The following is a 20,869-nucleotide window of genomic DNA, read 5'->3' on the forward strand; positions in this document are numbered from 1 at the left end:
AACCCAATTCAGGGGATTACAAAAATCTGACATGGTATCAGAGCTTTGAATAGGATTTCGATCTATTCACGCATCCTGCCTGTGCCGTTGTGTTATTTTTTCGAAGTAACACCGTTCCTCTGCCTCACGCACAAACCTCCATGACAACCGAAACACCATCCCCCAAACCCGGCTTGCATCCGGTGTTCACCGTAACCAATATCCAGAATAAAGTTCGTGTCCTCGACGGCACGAAGGTCACATATGCGTCGTGGGTTCGCCTATTTAAACTCCATGCCCGAGGGTACAAGGTTGTGTCTCACATCGATGGCACTCCTTCCCCTGCCGAGACGGATGATTCCTACGAATCATGGTCTGAAGTCGATGCGCACGTGCTCCAATGGATTTACGGTACACTAAGCGACGACCTCCTTCCTCGTGTTCTTGAAGACGAATCCACTGCCCGTGAGGCTTGGGTTCGGGTTGCAAATATCTTCAACAACAATAAAGGGGCTCGCGCCGCCGCCCTCGAATCGGAGTTTAACTCTCTTCGACTGGGAAATATGCCCTCGCTCGAGGCCTATTGTCAACGCCTTCGCGAGATTGCCGGGATGCTTAAAGATGTAGATGCCCCCGTCATCGACCGCCGCCTCGTAATTCAGTTGGTACGTGGCCTGCCCTCTGAATACGATACCGTTGCATCTTTCATCAATCAGACCTCTCCTAATTTCGAGACCGCAAGAAGTATGCTGGAACTCGAACTCCATCGCAAATCTGGCACTGAAGATTCTGCCACTGCCCTTGCTGCTCCTGCGGACTCGTGGGCTGACCAGCCTCCCAAGGCCACCTCCACTGGTCCCCCCCGTTAGTACGGACAAAACTCCGGCACCTCTGGTAATTCTCGTTCTTCTCGTCGCAATAATAATGGTTCTTATAATCGCACCAACAATCGATCTCAAAATAACTCTCATCATAATGGTTCCAATAATCAATCGGCCCAAAAACCCATGCCTTCGTGGACCCCACCTGCGGCCTGGCCATCACCATGGACACCACCCCCTTGCCCTTACCCTACCTACCCCGGTTGGGTACAGCCGTGGCCATCTCACGCCATGCCCCAGACTCGACCAATGTTTCGTGGACAGCAGCCACGACATCAAGGACAGGCGTTCGTCACTGATAATGAGGCCTCTCAACCAACGGACCTCAGTCAGGCGTTTCAGGCTCTTTCAGTTCAGTCCCAAGTTGACCCGTGGTTCATGGATACGGGTGCTTCTTCTCATATGACCGCTGACCCAGGTATGATTTCTTTCCCGTTTAATACGAGTAATATTCGTTCTATTTATGTCGGAAATGGCAATAGTATTCCAGTTGCGGGATCAGGCACCTCTATGATACCTACCACCTCCCGTTCCCTTCACCTTCGCCACGTTCTTCACACGCCCAACATAATTAAAATTTTAATTTCAGTCCGCCAGTTTACGAAAGATAACAATGTTAGTGTGGAATTTGACCCGTTTGGCTTTTCTGTGAAGGATATTCCGACTGGGAAAATGATTTTACGGAGTGACAGTGATGGCGAGCTCTACCCCGTGTCCACCCTACCCTCTTCGACAACATCCAGTTCCTCCAAAAGTCAACCACAAGCTTTCCTTGTCCACGGTCCAGATGTGTGGCATTCCCGTCTCGGTCATCCCGGGGCTCCTGTGTTACATTTTTTTAAAATGTCGTCAAAGTATTGCGTGTAATAAATTTCATCACTTCAATTCTTGTTCTTCCTGTCATATTAGCAAACACAAGCGGCTTCCTTTTTATGATTCTCATTCTCAAACCATTGCTCCGTTTGATATCGTCCACAGCGACTTATGGACGTCCCCTATACCAAGCAAACATGGTCACAAATATTATATGGTATTAATTGACAATTTCACTCAATTTGTTTGGATTTATCCCCTTCAATATAAGTCACAAGTGTTTGACCGATTTCTCCAATTCAATAATTTTGTCAAGACACAATTTAATCGTCAAATAAAAACCTTTCAATGTGATTTGGGTCGTGAGTTCGATAATAATTCCTTTCACAACTTCGCTATAAACCATGGCCTCGTTTTTCGTTTTTCATGTCCACAAACTTCTTCACAAAACGGGAAATCCGAACGTATGATACAACGACTCAATGACATCACCCTTGTCCTCCTTAATCACGCATCAGTACCTCCCCAATATTGGGTCGAAGCTCTCCACGTCGCCACTCACCTCCACAATATCCTCCCCACCACCACTCTTAATTACCTAACTCCCACTTCCGCTCTCTATCTCAAACACCCCTCTTATGACCATCTTCGTGTCTTCGGTTGCACTTGTTACCCAAATACTTCTGCTACACGACCACACAAGCTTGCCCCTCGAGCTAAACAATGTGTTTTTTTGGGGTACCCTCCTAACCAACGCGGCTATCGCTGCCTCGACCTCCACACGGGCAAAACCATCATCTCTCGTCATGTCATCTTCGATGAAAGCACTTTCCCGTTCGCAGAAAAGTCCCCCTCCACACCACACTCCTACGCCTTTCTCGACAGCAACCCCAACCCCCTTTTATTTGACTCCTTTACACCTTCCACTAACGAACCAACACCACCCAACACTGACCAACCACCACCCAACACCGAACCCACCTCCCCTCAAACACCTACACCCTCACCACCACCACATACCCCCCAATCCTCTCCCCACGTCAACCCTACTCACCCTGCACCTACTTCATTACAGCGATACAAGGCCCGCTTAGTAGTCAATGGTAAAACACAGCAAGTAGGGATTGATTGTGATGAAACATTTAGCCCAGTTGTCAAACCTACTACAATTCGCACGGTGCTCAGTTTAGCTGTGTCGCGGTCTTGGCCCATACACCAATTGGACGTTAAAAATGCTTTTTTACATGGTGACTTGGAAGAGACAGTGTATATGCACCAACCACCCGGTTTCGTCGACAAATCTGCTCCCACTCATGTATGTAAGCTGCGAAAGTCCTTATATGGCCTAAAACAAGCGCCTCGGGCCTGGCATACCCGATTTGCCACGTTCATTATTTCTCGAGGTTTCAAGAGTAGCGTGTGTGACTCTTCTTTATTTATTTATAAGACACCTACGGCCACTGCTTACTTCTCTATGTCGACGACATTGTTCTTACCGCCTCAAGCGCTGCCCTTATCAGCTCCATCATCTCAAGCCTTTCACGAGAATTTGCAATGACTGATCTTGGCCATCTCCATCACTTTTTGGGTATTAATGTCAGCCGCACTTCCCACGGCCTCTTCTTATCGCAGCACACTTATACGAAAGACATCATAAATCGTGCAAAAATGGGTTCCTGCAAACCCAGTACAACACCCGTGGACCCTGGTTCAAAGCTAAGTGCCAATGCTGGACCACCTGTTGATGATCCTTCTCACTACCGTAGCTTGGCTGGCGCACTTCAATATCTTACCATCACTCGCCCTGACATAGCCTACGCCGTACAACAGGTTTGCTTATTCATGCATGATCCCCGTGCCCCGCATCTACAATTTTTGAAACGAATTATTCGTTATCTTCAAGGCACTCTTGATCATGGCCTCACTATCAGACCCTCTCGTTCTGTTCATCTCACGGCCTACTCCGACGCCGATTGGGCAGGTTGCCCCGACTCCCGTCGTAGTACGTCCGGATATTGTGTTTTTATGGGGAATAATCTCGTCTCTTGGTCTTCAAAACGTCAAGCTACAATCTCCCGATCAAGCGCCGAGGCTGAATATAGAGGCGTAGCTAATGCCGTCGCCGAAACTAGTTGGTTACGCAACTTATTGCTTGAACTACATGTACCACTACGGCAGTCCACTTTAGTCTTCTGTGATAACATTTTGGCAATCTACCTTTCCGGCAATCCCGTCCAACATCAACGAACCAAACATGTTGATCTTGATATTCATTTCGTTCGTGATAAGGTTAAGTTGGGCGAAGTTCGGGTCATGCACGTGCCTTCTGAACATCAATATGCGGATATATTTACTAAAGGCCTGCCGCGTCATCTTTTCACTCGGTTCCGTACCAGTTTGAGCGTTCTGCCTCCTACCGCTCCAACTGCGGGGGCGTGTTAGCAAGTAATTATTCTGTGAATATTTTGTAATTATAATCTCCTTAATTAGCTCCTAGAATATTGCAGAATATTTTGTAATTATAGTCTCCTTAATTAGCTCCTAGAATATTGCATATTAGTTTGGCATATCTCCTAATTATAGGGAAGATTGTTTGTATTCATGGTATATATATGAATGAGAATCAGCAACCCAATTCAGGGGATTACAAAAATCTGACAAGTAATTCTTTAATAGCAGGAAATCAAGATTGTCAACTATCTCCAATGGAGAGACTCCAGGGAGCTCAACTATCTCCAATGGAGGATCTTCAGGTCTGTAAGTCCTCTCTTTCTTGTAATAGTGGAAAGAATTCTGCTAGAGTTTCTTGGGCAGAGGAGACTGAATCTGAGTTTTTACTGTCAAGATCCTTTTCTATCCCTGTCACTGAGATTTCGAATTCAATCACTAAGATTGTTGAAAATCCTGGTGCTTTGAATTCAAACACTAAGAATGATGATTCACTATTTTTGAATAAGGAGAATAAATTAGTAGGACAAAACTCTTGATCCTCCTTTAGAGAATTCCAAAATCCCTACCAAGAGCTGGAGTAGTCTATTTTCAGATAACAGAAAACCAGGGAAAGGAATGGTACTGAATTTTTTGCCCTCAGATACGAATGATTCAGTTGTTTACAGTGATGAAGAGTGGAATGATGGTGCCTCAATGTGGTCTTCCTCTGCTATTGGACAGGTACTTGGCTTGAATGTTAGTTTCAAGGCTATGGAAAGTTATGTGCACAAGGTTTGGTCTCAATCTCCTGAAATCTGTCTACTCAAGGCAGTTCAAGGCTATGGAAAGTTATGTGCACAAGGTTTGGTCTCAATCTCCTGAAATCTGTCTACTCAAGGCAGGTCTGTTTTTGTTCAAATTCAAAGGACAAGGTTTGGTCTCAATCTCCTGAAATCTGTCTACTCAAGGCAGGTCTGTTTTTGTTCAAATTCAAAGGAAAGGAAGAAATGAATGAGGTTCTTAGTAAGGGACCTTGGTTTTTTGGATCTAGACCAATGCTTCTGAAACCATGGTCTATTGATGAGGAACCAAATAAAGCTGATGAGTGTGTATATCCATTATAGATTCAATTTCCTGCTTTGAGGCTAAATTTGTGGAATTCTAAAAGCATAAGTAAAATTGCCAGTAAAATTGGGAGACCTATTGCTACTGATATGTTGACAGCAAACAAACAAAGGCTGACTTATGCTAGGGTTTTGGTAGAGGTTAAAATGCCATCCCCACTACCTGATCATGTCACCATCCAAGGGCCTAATAGTAAGACTTATAAACAGAAGGTGATTTATGAATTTAAGCTAAGGTGGTGTCATGTTTGCAAATTTGTGGGTCATGATACAACTTTTTGCAATAAAAGAGCTAAAGTACAGAAATGGATTCCCAAGAAGAAGCAGGTTGCTCATAATAGTAGCAAATTTTGCTCTATATCATGTGAAGGGGGGATAGGGTAAATTTATAGCCCGGGAGGTTTTGAATCACCAGTCACATGTACATGTGGCATATGATTTAGGGGAACCCTCAAATAAAGAGGCAAAGACAACACATTCTGTGAAACCAGGACTGTCTGCTCTATAGCTTGTACATGAAAAACTACATGAGGGGGATTGTCCAAATGATGAGGCACATTTTGATGAAAATTCAAATTTGAATAGGTACAATGTAAATTCACATCAGTTAAATACAAAGCTAGTTCATGGTCAGGGGAAGGAAGCTGAACAAAGTGTTGTGCATGTTGTGCACAGGCAACTACATGTGCCTGCAAGTGAATACAACCCCTGGATACCAGTTCAAGGTATTAAATCTAAGTTGCCTGGCAACTCTTTAAGTGTTATTGCTCAGTTTGGAGAAAATCCTGCTACCATTCTCAGATTGGCTAATAGTAAGAATTCTGGTAATTCTTTCCTATCTCTGGTGGATTTAGATGTTGACCCCTCTACTATTGATAGAGGGAGATTGAATTTCAAATGAACTTATCCTTTTGGAATGTGAGAGGGTTAAATAAACCCTCTAAACAATTGTTGATTAAGCAACACCTACAGACTTATCATTTACCTTTCATCTCTCTTCTGGAAACAAAGATTAAGGAATCTAATATCAAAGATGCTGCAAAAAGAATTGCTAAAGAATGGAATTGGCTTTCTAATGTGAGTAATTCTGAGAAGGCTAGGATTCTCATATTATGGGATCCCAATATCCTAGTTATTCAACAGATGAACCTCTCTAGCCAACAGATGACCTGTAGGGTTAACTCTATTGATGGTAGACTTTCATATGTCATATCATCAGTGTATGGATACAACAATATCCAAGCTAGAAAGGGCTTATGGGAAGAATTATCTCTTATTCATAGATCTATTGGTAACCTGCCTTGGATTATATGTGGAGATTTTAATACAATGTTAAACAATGAAGAGAAACTTGGGGGCTCAACATTAACTGATGCTGATACAATAGATTTCAGGTCTTTTATTGATGATTGCCAGATCACTCACTTGAAAACAATATGGTGTTTTTTTACATGGAACAATAAACAAGACCAGGATACTAGAGTCTGGAGTCGTCTGGACAGAGCTCTAGTAAATGACAATTGGATTCAACAACTAAACACTAGTCATGTGGAGTATAAGGTGCTCAGATTATCTAATCATTCCCCTGCTATAGTCTCAGTTTATGAAGACTCCTCTTATGGTAAAAAATCATTCAGGTTTTTTAATATGTGGACAAAGCATGATGATTTCATTACCACTGTATCTAGCATCTGGCAAACTCCTATCAATGGATTTCATATGTACTCTGTCTACTCTAAACTTAAAATGTTGAAAGGAGCTTTGAAGTCACTGAATAGGAGACATTTTGGTAATATCAGTGAACAAGTCTTAAGAGCAAAGACTGAGATGGAGGAAATTCAAAAGAAAATTCAAGATGATCCCCTCAATTCTGCTCTTATCAGTCAGGAAAGAAAATCAATTGCGTTATATACTAAGCTTTTAGATCATGAAATTTCTTTCTACCAGCAGAAAGCAAGAACTGTCTGGTGCATTCAAGGTGACAGAAATTCTAAGCTTTTCCACTCAGCCATTAAAGTCAACAGACATAACAACAGGATTCTAGTACTATATAATAGTCAGGGAGACAGAATTACTGATGGTGAAGAGATAACTAAAGAGTTCATCTCTTATTACAAAAACTTGATGGGAACAGATATTCATACTGCAAAAATTGAGAGCCATGTTATTCAAAATGGAACATGCCTGAGTGCTTTCCAAGCCAGTGATCTATCTAAGCCAGTCACAAGTGAAGAAATAAGATGTGCAATCTTCTCAATGTCAGATAACAAGACCCCAGGGCCTGATGGTTTTGGTGTATCCTTTTATAAATCTGCCTGGTCCATCATTGGAGATGAAATCATTTCAGGAGTTGGTGAATTTTTTAAAATAGGCAAATTGTTGGGAGCTGTAAATTCCACTTCAATTACACTCATTCCAAAGGTGCAATGTCCTAAAACTCCAGCAGATTTCAGACCTATATCCTGTTGCAATTGCCGTTATAAAATCATTTCAAAAATTCTAGCAACTAGAATACAGACTATTATTGGAAGTTTACTCAATGAAGCTCAAAGTGCTTTTGTGAAGGGCAGACAAATATCAAACAATATCTTACTTGCACACGAGCTTGTGAAAAACTATGGAAGGAAACACTTGTCACCAAGGGTGATGATATAGATATAAGGAAGGCTTTTGATTCAATTAGTTGGGACTTCCTGCAAGACATTATGAAATGCCTGGGATTCCCTCTGGTCTTTGTTAAATGGATCATGAGTTGTATCTCTTCACCTAATTATTCTATCTCCCTGAATGGTAGTCTGCATGGTTTCTTTAAAGGGGGAAGAGCACTAAGACAAGGGGATCCTCTCTCCCCCTACCTCTTCATTCTTGGCATGGAATATTTGACAAGAAGCTTGAATCAGCTGAAGGATGATAAAAACTTCAAATTTCACCCCAAGTGCAAAAAACTAAAAATTACACATCTTGTGTTTGCTGATGATCTCCTTCTTTTCTGCAGAGGGGACCCTTATTCTGTGAATAAACTCTTTCAATGTGTTAAATCCTTTGGTGATTGCTCTGGTTTAGAGGCAAATCCTACAAAATGTTCTATCTTTTATGGTGGGGTTTATGAAGATATTAAGCAAGTGATTAACAATTCCCTGGGCTTCTGTGAAGATAAACAGCCAATCAGATATCTAGGCCTTCCCATTATTTGCAAAAGAATGTCTTACATTGATTGCAACCCTCTCCTCCTGAAAATATCCAATGACTTCCAGAGTTGTATGAAAAATAAAAATGTGTCTTATGCTGGAAGAATTCAGATTATCAAGAGTGTCATTTTGGGGTGCAAATTTTCTGGACATGTAGTTACATCCTTCCAGTTAAAGTGCTTCAAAAGATTGATGAGTTATGTAGGTACTTTCTTTGGGGTAAATCAGATCAAATTTTCAAATCATCACTTGTATCATGGAATAAAGTTTGTGTGCAAAGGAAGAATGGAGGATTAGGAATCTTCTCAGCTAGGCTTTGGAACACTGCTGCAGCTCTCAAAATTCTTTGGAGTATTCACATGAATAAGGAGAAATTATGGATTAATGGTCCCATGAGAACTACCTAAAGAACAACAACATATGACAGGTAAATGCTAAGAAGGGGGATTCTTGGATGTGGAAACAACTATTGAAAGTCAGAGATAAATGCCTTGCAGGTAAATGCTAAGAAGGGGGATTCTTGGATGTGGAAACAACTATTGAAAGTCAGAGATAAATGCCTTGTTTTGTGTGGAGGGATTGAAAACCTCAAACAGCTTATCAATTCTTGTTGTGTCAATTCTAAAGTCCAGATCTCTGGTCTTTATTCCAGTTTATCACCTGGTACAACTCATGTGGCATGGCATGATACTGTGTGGGAAAATTTGTGCTATCTTAAACACTCTTTTATCATGTGGCTGGCAGTCAATGACAAACTTCAAACTCAAGACGGACTTCTCAAACATGGTATTATTCAAGCTTCTGTTTGTAAACTATGTGATGGTACTTCAGAGAGCAGAAATCACCTCTTTTTTGAGTGCAAATTATCAAATTTTGTGTGGAATGGTATTATGGAGTGGTTCAAATTCAAATGGAGGTCTTGTGATTGGTCTGGCCTATTGAATTGGTACAGTTTCAGACTGAGGGGCAAAGGTATTAAGCAAAAAATTAAGAGGATGGCGTTGGCTGCTGCAGTATATAACATTTGGAGAGAGAGGAATAACATAATTTTTAAGTTGAAAAATAGAGCTCCTGATGTTTTAATTAAGAATATAAAGATGGACATCCTAGTTGCTTTTCTGAATGGTTCCCCTTCGGCTAAAGACAGGGAATGGATTCTCTCCTTGTGCTGAGAAAAGTATCCATTGTAGAGGCAAAGAAGGTGCACAAATAGTGTAGACATACTGTGCATAAAATGTGCAGGTTTTTGGTTTTTGGTTTTCGTTTTGTAATAGGATGAAGATGTGGTTCTTTTTACTCCTTGAGGAGTTTTGTTTAGCTGAGCTCTGTCTCTGAGCTCCAGTATCATTGATGTACATAATTCTTCATTTTGGTGATGAAATAAAATTTTTCACTTACCAAAAAAAAAACTATCAACTAGTCATAGCTTCCCATGAAGAGCTTTTCTTGGCATTACAATAAGGTCAGTAAGGAACAACTTCTAATGAGGAGCTCAACATAGAAATTTGTATCCACATGTACAAGGGTGACTGCTTATTACTGTGAACCATGATAATTAAAATTAAAAAGAAAAAATCTTATGTGCCATGTGACTACATGGGAACTTTTTTCATTTAATTCCCTAACGTCAAAATTTTTAAAGATCTCAAACAGAAGTTCATCACGCATTTCCCATCAACACAAAGGAGCCCGACTTTCCCATAGAAATAAATAACCCAAGATTTCAATGAACCAACCACCAAAAATTTTAGTAGTAAAAACTTTGCATTGTGGAATTCGCTGGTATGAAATAACCCAATACCTATGCGTCAACCACAATAACCATGAGTAAGGTTTTTAGTTTTCAGAGGTAAATGACTCTGAGATGAACTCAACTTTCGGTATATACCACTATACCAGTGAAATGGGTTAAAATATTGCAAAGTAGAATAGACTCTGATGAAGCACATTAGCACTGTATACAGTGAAATGAGTAAAAACGTTGCAAGGTAGAATAGGCTGTGATGAAGTAAACTGGCACTGAAGCATCAGGCACAAGACTTATGAATAGATTTTTTAGAATATACTCATTACAAGACTACAAAATTTGCAAAAAGCATGGGATGTGAATTAAACAACAGGCTAAGAAGGGATAGAAAGTTTCCAACCGAAAAAAGAAAGAAGAAGGCCCAAAAAGAAAAAAAAATGGCGATTTTAGGGGAATTCTTGGAAATTTTGCTTGGCCCAGTAGAAACAACCAATTTTGTGGCGAAGAAGATTTGGGGTGAGTCAATTCCCTCTTTATTTTCTGATTCTCTGTTCAAATCTAAGCCCAAGCACAGTTCTTAGCCCGTTCTGGATAAATCTAGGGTTAATGAGGAAACTAGGGTTGAGTTAAATTCTACGGTGGGGTTTGTTGGGAACGGATCTCAAGCAAAATCGACGGAGAAAGAGGAGGGGGAATGGGTTAAAGTTGTTAAGAGAAACCCTAGACCGCCGCCGCCTCCCAAATCTTTCGCTGCTCCTCGTTTTCTTTCTGCAGAGTTCATTTGAAGAAATAGGTTGTGTTTTCTTTATGGGGGTTCGAAACATATGGCGAAAGACTGCAGAGATCCAGTTGTTTGCTTCAGATGCCAAGAATTGGGGCATGAGGCGAGGTTGTAGATCTGAAGTGATTGGTCATGGATCTGATAACAGAGGGCGTGGAAATGGTGGTCGTGGTCAAGATAATGAAGGAAGAGGGCGTAGTTTTGGAGGTCGTGGAAATTTTGGTGGTAGAGGTAATGGTGGACGTTTTGGTGGTCGTATTAGGAGATCTGAACGCCCTAATCCTTGGCAATGGAGGAGAGCGGCTTCTGCTTTTTCTTCTTCAAGAAATCTTGATCGATCTGCTAAAAATCTGCTACAAGACAATGGTAAAAGGTCTCTTTCTTCTGTTGATGAAGAAAAGTTGCAGGATTCTAGGTTGAATTTTCAAGATCAAGGTCCTAGGGATTTTGGGGATTTGAAAGCTGAATTAAAAATTTCAGGTGATCGTCCTCGTTTTTCTTCAGCTATCCTCAATTTCGAGGGTGAGGTAAACTCTGGTTTTCAAAAGTATAGAATTTTTTCCATTATTTCGTTTGTTGAAGGTAGTAATGTTTCATTAGAAAGACTAGAACTGAATCTGAGAGCGTTTTTTTCCTATGAACAAACATTGAGATGTTAGATTGTTTACCAATGGTGAAGTTTTAGTGAAAACCCAACCGTGGAAGCAAATGGAAGATCTGATAAGGATGGGAGTTATAACTTTGAGATCTTGCAAGATCAAATTCAGAAGATGGAGTGCTTGGGAAGGAAATGTTGTTGAAAAAAGAAAATCCTGTGTTTGGATCAAACTGAAAAATATTCCTCCACATTTGTGGAATAATGAATCATTTGAATTAATGGTTAAACCTTTTGCGGACTTAGTAGAGTTTGATTCTTTAACAAGTGCTTGTACGGAATTTGTGGATGTAGTTATGTTGGTGAAGTGCTTGGAGTATGTTGATATTCCTAAAATGTTAAAAAAATTGTGGGAAAAAATCAATACAATGTAGACATATCTATTATGTCTGTTATGGGTGAAATCAATGAAGGGGAAAAGAAAAAACAAAAAGTTGATCAGGTGGAAGATACTTATCAAAGTTCTTATAATGATAAGTGGTTTAAATAAGAAAAAACAAAAAGTTGATCAGGTGGAAGATACTTATCAAAGTTCTTATAATGATAAGTGGTTTAAATGAAGAAACAATAGTGGAACTGGGTCTTCTTCCTATATTGATTCAGCAAATAATTCTTGGACAGTCAGACAAGATTTGAGAAATTCACCGTGGGGTTCTCCTGCTGCTAGGTTTTGGATGGATGCCAAGAATTTTTATCAAAAAAAAAATGTTGAATGGGAACCTTGGGTGACAAATACTACACAAATTGTTGGTGATGAACAAATTCCAGAGGGGGGAGATGTGGTGGTTGTTTCTGAAGAAATTCTTGAACATGGGGCTGACACTGAAAAGATTAAAAATAAAAGTGATGATTTGATTTGTGTTTTTGCTCTTTTATCTCAAAATAAGGAAGACACAGGGGCAATTGGAGTGGGAGAAATCATTGATATTCCTTATGAATCCAAAGGCAAAGCTCTCATAATAAAAGAGGATCATGATCCAGTCAACTGGCTTTCTTTCCTAGCTCCAGAGATCAATTAGGACAGCATAGATAAAGATGAAGAAATTCCCATGATTCAACCATTGAAATCTCTGCCTCCTGAGGACTTAATTATTAATTCAAAAGTGACTTTTGTTAGGAGATACTCCAGATTTGTGGATCTGGAACCTATGACGGCACTAGCTAGAGCTACCTCAAGAATTGCAAGAATTCATGATTTTTCTTCTCATGGAGTTTCTACCAGTGGTTCAGGTGATAATTCTTCTTCTTTGGGATCTGTTTTTGTGCCTATTTTGTTTGATAATTGCACTAACAATCAATTGCAGAAGTTTGCTACTAAATGTGCTATTATTCTTGAGACTCAAGAGGATTTTGATCCTCTAAAAAAAGTAAGGCAAATGGTGATAGAGAGAGCTACCAATGAGTAGTCTCTGGATATATCTTCCTTGTGGAGCTATGTATATGTTGATATGTTGATTACATGGAATGTGAGAGGATTAGGATTGAGTACTAAAAGATTTGGGGTTAAAGACTTTTGTCATCTGAATAGGTTTGAGTTTGTTTGTTTACAAGAAACTAAGTTGAATTGTATTACTGACAATATTCTCAAAAAGTTTAGGGGGTAATCTTGCTGACGGAGCTTCTGGAGGAATTATGATTGGATGGAATACTCTTAAATGGAAGAGTTTGAAGGAGAAATCTAGTGGATATATGTTGACAGTGGTTTTACAAAATAAAAAAATAATTTTATTTGGATAGTTTCATTAGTTTATGGGCCTCATTGTAATAGTGAGAGACTGCTTTTTTGGCAGGAGCTTAAAGAAGTTAAAAATAACTTCTCAGGTCCTTGGGTTGTGCTGGGGACTTTAATGTTACCTCCAATCCAGATGAAAGAAAAGGTAAAAGTAATCATAGAAAGGAAATGAAAAATTTTAATGAAGTGATCAATGAATTAGAATTGATTGATAGCCCTTTACATGGTAGAAAATTCACTTGGTCAAATAAAAAAAGATTTCCTTCTATGGCTAGGCTTGACAGAGTTTTTTTCAACTCTGAATGGGAGGATACTCTCTCCTTTTCAAAACAATAGGGCTTATGCAGTCAACTATCAGATCATACTCCCATTAGTTTTGACTGTGAAGATAATCAACATTTTGTTTATAAATTCATATTTGAAAAAAAATTTGTTACAATCTGAGGAGTTTACTAAGAGTGTACATTTATGGTGGAGATGTGCTCGATCAAGTACTTCTGCCGCTAAAAACATGGTAGGCAAGTTAAGATTTATGAGGAAATGTATTAAACATTGGGTTCATTCCAATTTTTATAGTGTTAGACAGAAAAAGAAAGAGTTATTGGAAGACGTTTTAAAATGGGAAGTGTTAGAGGAGGATAGAGATCTAACAGATGATGAGTTGTTAAAAAAAAGATGATATTACTATGCAGCTAATTGAAATTTTATTTCAAGAAGAGCAAATGTGGAAACAAAGGGCTAAAGCTCATTGGCTCAAAGAGGGAGATCAAAACACTACATACTTCCATAAAATTGCCAATGGAAGAAAAAGAAGTACATTGATTTCATCTATTACTTATAATGATGTTGAAATAAGTTCTGAGGATGGTATTGCTCAGGTTTTTTAACCATTATAGCCAGATTTATGGTCAAAATGTTCCTAATAGATGCCAGCTTGATTGGAATAAATTGTTCCCTGTATCAGATTGGGACTTTCATGATATTGAACATCCTTTTTTAGTGGAAGAAGTTCATAGAGATCTTTTTGACATGAATGAAGATAAATCTTCTAGCCCTAATGGCTTTCCTGCTTTATTTTTTCAAGTGTTTTGGGACCCTGTGAAAAATGATGTTATGAAATTGTTTGAGGAATTTTATGAGGACAGATTAGAAATCAATAGACTTAACCATGCTCATATTGTTCTGATTCCTAAAAAGAGTGAGACTTGTACAGTCAATGATTAAATGCTCATATTGTTCTGATTCCTAAAAAGAGTGAGACTTGTACAGTCAATGATTAAAAGCCCATTAGTCTTCTCAATGTGATTTACAAAATGATCACTAAAGTTCTTACTAATAGACTGAATACTAAGCTTGAATTGCTCATTGATCCCATGCAATCTGGTTTTATTAAAAATAGATTCCTCCTGGATGGAGTGGTTGCAGCCCAAGAGATCATTAATGATTGTTTTCATAATAAAAAAGGGAGGGATTTTATTAAAACTAGATTTTGTGAAAGCTTATGATATGCTTGACTAGAATTTTATTCTGGAAGTTCTGAAAGCCAAAGGATTTGGTGTTAGATGGATTAAGTGGGTGAATTTATGCTTAAATAGGGGTATATCTGTCATTAACATAAATGGTAAAACAGGAAGTTGGATTATGTCTAAAAGAGGAGTTCGTCAAGGAGATCCTTTATCACCCCTTCTCTTTGTTCTGGTAACAGAATCTTTTACAAAAATGTTAAATCTTGCTGTGGATTCTCACCTTATTGAAGGGTTAGGCCCTGCTAACATGGATCATAAAGTTCATTGTTTACAATATGCAGATGATACTTTGATTTTTTGCAAAAATGATAGAATACAGTTGACAGTTTTGAAACTGATTCTATATTGTTTTGAACTTGCCTCTGGGTTAAAGATTAGTTTTAATAAGAGTATTCTTATAGCTCTGGAAAATAATGAGTCCTTGCAGCAAAAATTGACCACTATGATGAATTACAAGAGTGGTAAATTTTCTATTAGTTATCTTGGGATACCATTAAGGCCTGGAAGATTAAAAAAAGAAGATTGATTCCCTTTGATTGAAAAATAGAGAAAAGATTATCCTTATGGAAAGGTAAATCCTTATCAAGAGGAGGCATGTTAGTGCTGATTAATTCAGTCCTTTCTTCTATACCAATTTTTTGGCTATCTTTCTTTTTGTTTCCTTCATAAGTTAATAAAAAAAATTAATAAAATAAGAAGGAGATTTTTGTGGATTTTATCTTTAGATCATAAAGGGTGTTCAAATTTGGTTAAATGGGAAGAAGTTTGTAAAGCAAAATTATGTGGTGGCTTGGGAATTAAAAATCTAAAAATTATGAATAAAGCTCTTTTGGGAAAATGGCTTTGGAAGTGGTTTGATGGGAAATATGGACTTTGGAAACAAATTAGTGGTTATGTACATTTTGAAAGAAAACCATGGACAAAATTTTTAAATTCTGGAAGATTGAAACTTTCACATTTTTGGAGAAATCTTTTTACTATTGCTGACTGTTTTTTATGCAGTACATATGTGGTGGTTGGAAATGGAAACCATGCTTTATTTTGACTAGATAAATGGGTAGGTTCATTTACTCTTGCCTCTTTATTTCCATCCTTATTTTCCCTCACCTCATCCCCCTACGCATCCATTAATAGTATGAGGTCTAATGACAATAATATGTGGAGATGGGAGGTGCATTTTAGAAAACAGTTAACTGGGGATTTGGTCATACAGTATCTTAACATGATGAATCTTATCAATTCAATTACCTTTGGGCGACATGAAGATAAAAGAAAATGGATATGGGAGGCAAAAAAAGATTTTTCGATTAAATCTTTTTATCAATTACTTATTGATGGTGGATTAAGATATGATTTTGTAAACTTATGGGACCTTCCTGTTCCATTAAAAGTCAAGTTCTTAGTTTGGTTGGCCCTAAGAAATGGCTTGAATACGAAAGATAATCTGGATAAAAAAGGAGTTTGTTTAGAGAAGACATGTTGTTTGTGTGCTAAAATGAATGAAGATCATTCACACATGTTTCTCAACTGTGAGTCTGTATACTCTATTTGGAGGTCAATTCAATTCAAGTTGAGTACTGATAAAGATTTTAGAATGAACTCTTTAAAAGAGGTTAGGCTAAATTGGAGCAGTGGAAATGATGAAGATTCTAATTTGAAGAGAAAGGTTTTCATTTGTTCTCTTCTCTGGTATGTGTGGCAAGAGCGCAACGACGGATTATTTTCTAATAAGCAGAAGAGTTCTCTTGTCCTCTTGAACAAAATTGTGACTTTCTCAACATTTTGGCTAGGATCTAAAGAGACTTCTGCTCGAGCTGCCAGAATGCAGGAAAGAAGAAGAAAAAGAGCTGCTGGATCAATAGCTGCTGGAGTTCATGAGTTTGAAGGCAGGGATGATGCGATCAAGGTGATTCGGTTGGAATGATGAGAATTCACAGAGTTTTATATGCTTTGTGTTTTGTCTGGAAGAAAACTTTGTTAGATGTTTACCTTTTGGTTTTTTGGTTATTGGTGTCAAACATTTTACTCTGTTTTAGGAGCTTATTCCCAGGTATATACAGGGGGGTTAAGTGTTACCGCTTGTAGTAGCTTCTTTTGAACTTTAGTGCATACTCTTGGTTGGGAGTATGAACTATTTTTTGTAACAACCAGTTATATTTTAATTTCGCTAGCTGGAATATCTTTGGGGTGTTCCATCTTTTTTCTAAAAAAAAAAAAAAAAAAAGCCTAAGAATCAGCCACTAGAATTATGATAAAGTGGTTGCAGTTTGGTAGACCGCAAGAAGAACAACATAGGGATCAATTTTCAGATGGCCCCCTCTTTGACCTATAGTACCTGATAAGTGAAATTCTTCCAAAATTTCAATCGACAAAGCACTGTCAGCCGTTAAAGGTTTTCTATGAATGGCGTAGAACTCTCCCGGGGAATTAACAAGGCAAAGTAATCATACAGGAATAATCACTTAGCTTACCTAATTAAACAACAAGCAAAGTGTTGTCTCAAGAGATTAAAAATGGTTTGCATGGTTCTCCTCCGTGATATGTGTGTTCCACGTGGAGAGTGTTGTCTCAAGAGATTAAAAATGGTTTGCATGGTTCTCCTCCGTGATATGTGTGTTCCACGTGGAGATGATTCATATCAGTGGATTCCACTCATAGGAGAACTTTGGAGTACACAAGATAACAATACTCAAAGTTATCATGCCTATCAGTGGATTCCACTCATAGGAGAACTTTGGAGTACACAAGATAACAATACTCAAAGTTATCATGCCCGCCTCAATTCCAACTTTTTGCTGACCGAGTGAAAAAGCAGCTAAGATTTAGACGTATTCTGTATTTCCGGTAATAAGAGAGGTATTTGAGTTTATTAGTAGCTTTTGCTTCAGTCATTGACATGGAGAAGAAAGGTGCATTGCAGAATGTACAGCTTCGATTATTCTGATTAAGAATAAAGAATAATGATGGTGTATATACGTAATGTCCTAAAGCAAGCAAGAGACTCCACTGATCATAAACAAGCGGCTAATGCTTGCATCAACAGCGAACAACACTTAAGAATAATGTAATGATAAAGGTATCCTTTCAGAATTCCCTATAAATAGGCCTGTATGCTATAACACACTCAGTCAACATTGGGTGTCTACCTCTGAAACTCGAACAATGGGGGAGAGAATGCGATTTCCAGTCGGAATATTGGGTAGTCTTCTATTTAATTTCCTTGATTCCTGAATCCCCACCACCTTCATGTGATGCGAAGAAAACAGATACTGAATGTTGTAATAATTTACCTTTGTATTTTTTTGCAGGGAACGCAGCCTCCTTGTTCCTATACACAGCACCCATGTACTTCATTTGTTGTATCTTGAGTTCCTGCATTCATATGAACAATCTGATAGCGTCACTAGAAATATCACCAATTATTGTTTTGCAGATTAACTTTCAAAAGAGTTATTAGAAAGGAAAGTACGGAGGAGTTCTCATGCATCGCATACATCATTGCTCTGCTGAATTGCCTTCTATATACTTGGTTTGGTATGCCAGTGGTAAGCAAAGGTTGGGAGAACTTCACGGTGGCTACCATCAATGGCTTAGGGATCCTTCTCGAGACCTCATTCATTATAATTTACGTATGGTTTTCATCACCAAAACGTAAGGCAAGCTCTCTTCTTGTTTCTAGTGAATCTGCAACTCAGAGCGGATATTCTCAAACTGACATGTTCATATAATATCCGGTTCATGTATAAGTGATGAAGAAAGAAGCATCTTTATGCCTTCAACAGATAATAGTTTTTTATAATTATTCTAAACATATTAGTCTACAAAGTAAAGATTAAAGAAGATGAAGTTCTTTTTAGTATTTCCCCATAGAGACCAAACATGTGATCTAGTAACTGAACTAATTGATTAATATACTTATTGTGCGCCGTCATCTGATAAAGTGATCTTGTGGATACATACGGTTGAAATATTGTAACAGATGAACATTGTTGCAGCTTGTAGAAGTATAGAGTTTCATACAATAAATTTCTAACTTCCATACATGTATTGAAGCCATGTGCATATACATGTCTAGATATTGGCTGGCAAGCTAACCACAAAAACCAGGAAACAAGATGTTTGAGCATTTTCTTGTGTAATTTGGAAGTATTGAAGTTCAAGAAAACACTTTTTTACCACCAAAAATCCTTTTCAATTCTTAGATGAAGCTAGGTGCAAAACGCTGTTTTCACTCAGAATATACGTGTGGAAGTGGAATCTGTATATGCAGAACTTTCTGTTTCAGAATGACAATTTTATTTACCAACTACTAAAAATTGTAAATCTTCTTCTTATTAGAGTAAAGAACATAAAACATGAATTGTCATGTCAGATGACTTACTACTTATTCATATGTTACTGCGTGTTTTGCAGAAATTAGTTATTCTGATGGTGACAGTGGTAATCATCCTATTCGGCGCGACTGCATCGGTTTCATGTTTTGTGTTGCATGATCACCCTCACCGAAAATTGTTTGTTGGAGTGGTTTCTCTAGTAGCTTCCATAGCCATGTATGGTTCCCCATTAGTAGCTATGGTATGTGGACGGAAAATATATGCTAAGTTAACATAAAACTTAATAGTCTGTTCATGTGGGCCGCATGGAACTGCCTTGAGCTTCAATTTGAATGATAAAATAAATGGGGGCAAGTAAATAAATTTTGATTTCGATAACAATGAGGGTTGAACATAAGACATTTTGGGACCTCTTCAAACCTGGTATTCTGGTACTACAGTCTTAATCGAGAACCAATTTACTCAACATTTACGTTTTCTGACAAAAAACTTCCTAACAGGCGACAAACAAAGTCTTCTGTTCCAACTTTCCCCTTTTTAACCTGAACATAAAACAGCTATCCTGACAAGGTAGAACTTCGAAAAGCAAAGATTTGTGAATGGAATGCAGAAAATTCCACTCAATACATAATAAGTAAGACAAAGTTATTACTTCTCCATATCAGGGAAAGTCGAACAGGACTTAAACTATCTAACACAATACAATCATGCTTAATGCCTAAGATTCAACAAAATGTGTCTAAGAATTTTATCTTCTGTTGATGCAGGGATATATGCAAGCTTAACTAATTAGCATGCAACAAAAAAAAAAACATTCAACAATAACTTGCAACTCTTCCCTTTAATTGCAGAGGCTAGTGATCAAGACAAAAAAAAAAAAACATTCAACAATAACTTGCAACTCTTCCCTTTAATTGCAGAGGCTAGTGATCAAGACAAAAAGTGTGGAGTTCATGCCCTTCTATTTATCATTCTTCTCCTTCTTCGCTAGTTCTCTCTGGATGCTATATGGCCTTTTAGGCCATGAGTTCTTCATTGCGGTCAGCAAACTAGCAATTAGCATTGCATTAATACGAAATCAAGCATAAATTATCAACTCATCTCTCTCTAAATTTGTTGTAGGCACCTAATTTCTTGGGTACTCCTATGGGAGTCCTTCAGCTGGTACTCTATTGCATGTGTAAGAACAAGAAACAAGCTTATGAAGAACCTAACAATGTGGATGTAGAGAAGAATGGAGAAAAGCCGACTTCCCAAAGATAATTCAATACTGGAAGAAAAGAAATTGGATTAACAATGTGGAATAAGAGTTTCCAATCAATCTCTACCTTTTATTGACATCTATATAGTAGCTAATCTATGCAGATGTAACATTTCCTGCATCACCCCGTCATTTGATGAAGTATGTGAGAAATAAGAGAATATCATCTGATGGATTTAATCTCTGCAGTAACTCTTTTTTTCTCTTTTTTCCACATGCCTCTCCTGCCATAGCATTGATTATTTTGTTTTTTTATGTGTGTGTCCATATGCACATCAAACTTATATATTTTCAGTGCCATTATGAAACTCAGATTGAAGGAATATCACAATCACCCACCTTGATCTATTTATTTATATTGTTTCTAATCATCTGAAGCCCCACTCAAATTTCGCGTCATTCTTGGTTGATTTCCTCA

The 20,869-nt window shown here is 38.3% G+C and overlaps 2 protein-coding genes across 2 annotated transcripts in view; one reads left to right on the plus strand and one right to left on the minus strand.

Moving 5' to 3' along the window:
* The window catches only part of LOC109844567, a 30,540-nt gene extending 12,097 nt beyond the window's left edge, over positions 1 to 18,443 (minus strand). The window contains exons 1-2 of the mRNA XM_020413667.1: positions 18,351 to 18,443; positions 18,147 to 18,228 (exon numbers count right to left, since the gene is read on the minus strand). Coding sequence (XP_020269256.1) covers positions 18,147 to 18,210 — 64 coding nt within the window. The 5' untranslated portion in view covers positions 18,211 to 18,228; positions 18,351 to 18,443. The remainder of the gene's footprint in view (positions 1 to 18,146; positions 18,229 to 18,350) is intronic.
* On the plus strand, positions 17,838 to 20,595 carry LOC109844565 (bidirectional sugar transporter SWEET3b-like). Its single transcript, XM_020413657.1, has 6 exons — positions 17,838 to 18,055; positions 18,165 to 18,201; positions 18,290 to 18,512; positions 19,270 to 19,431; positions 20,111 to 20,230; positions 20,313 to 20,595. The coding sequence occupies exons 1-6, from the start codon at positions 18,019 to 18,021 to the stop codon at positions 20,451 to 20,453; spliced, it is 720 nt and encodes a 239-aa protein (XP_020269246.1). The 5' UTR covers positions 17,838 to 18,018; the 3' UTR covers positions 20,454 to 20,595.

Source organism: Asparagus officinalis, chromosome 6 (assembly GCF_001876935.1).
Source record: "Asparagus officinalis chromosome 6, Aspof.V1, whole genome shotgun sequence".
Taxonomy (NCBI): Eukaryota; Viridiplantae; Streptophyta; class Magnoliopsida; order Asparagales; family Asparagaceae; genus Asparagus; species Asparagus officinalis.

What these genes read in the sequence shown, in the direction of transcription:
- LOC109844565 (XM_020413657.1), top strand. Translation starts at nt 18,019, where the DNA reads ATGGGGGAGAGAATGCGATTTCCAGTCGGAATATTGG. An exon ending in ATTTCCAGTCGGAATATTGG is followed by an intron (nt 18,056 to 18,164) that starts GTAGTCTTCTAT and finishes ATTTTTTTGCAG; the next exon opens with GGAACGCAGCCTCCTTGTTC. An exon ending in GTTCCCCATTAGTAGCTATG is followed by an intron (nt 19,432 to 20,110) that starts GTATGTGGACGG and finishes CTTTAATTGCAG; the next exon opens with AGGCTAGTGATCAAGACAAA.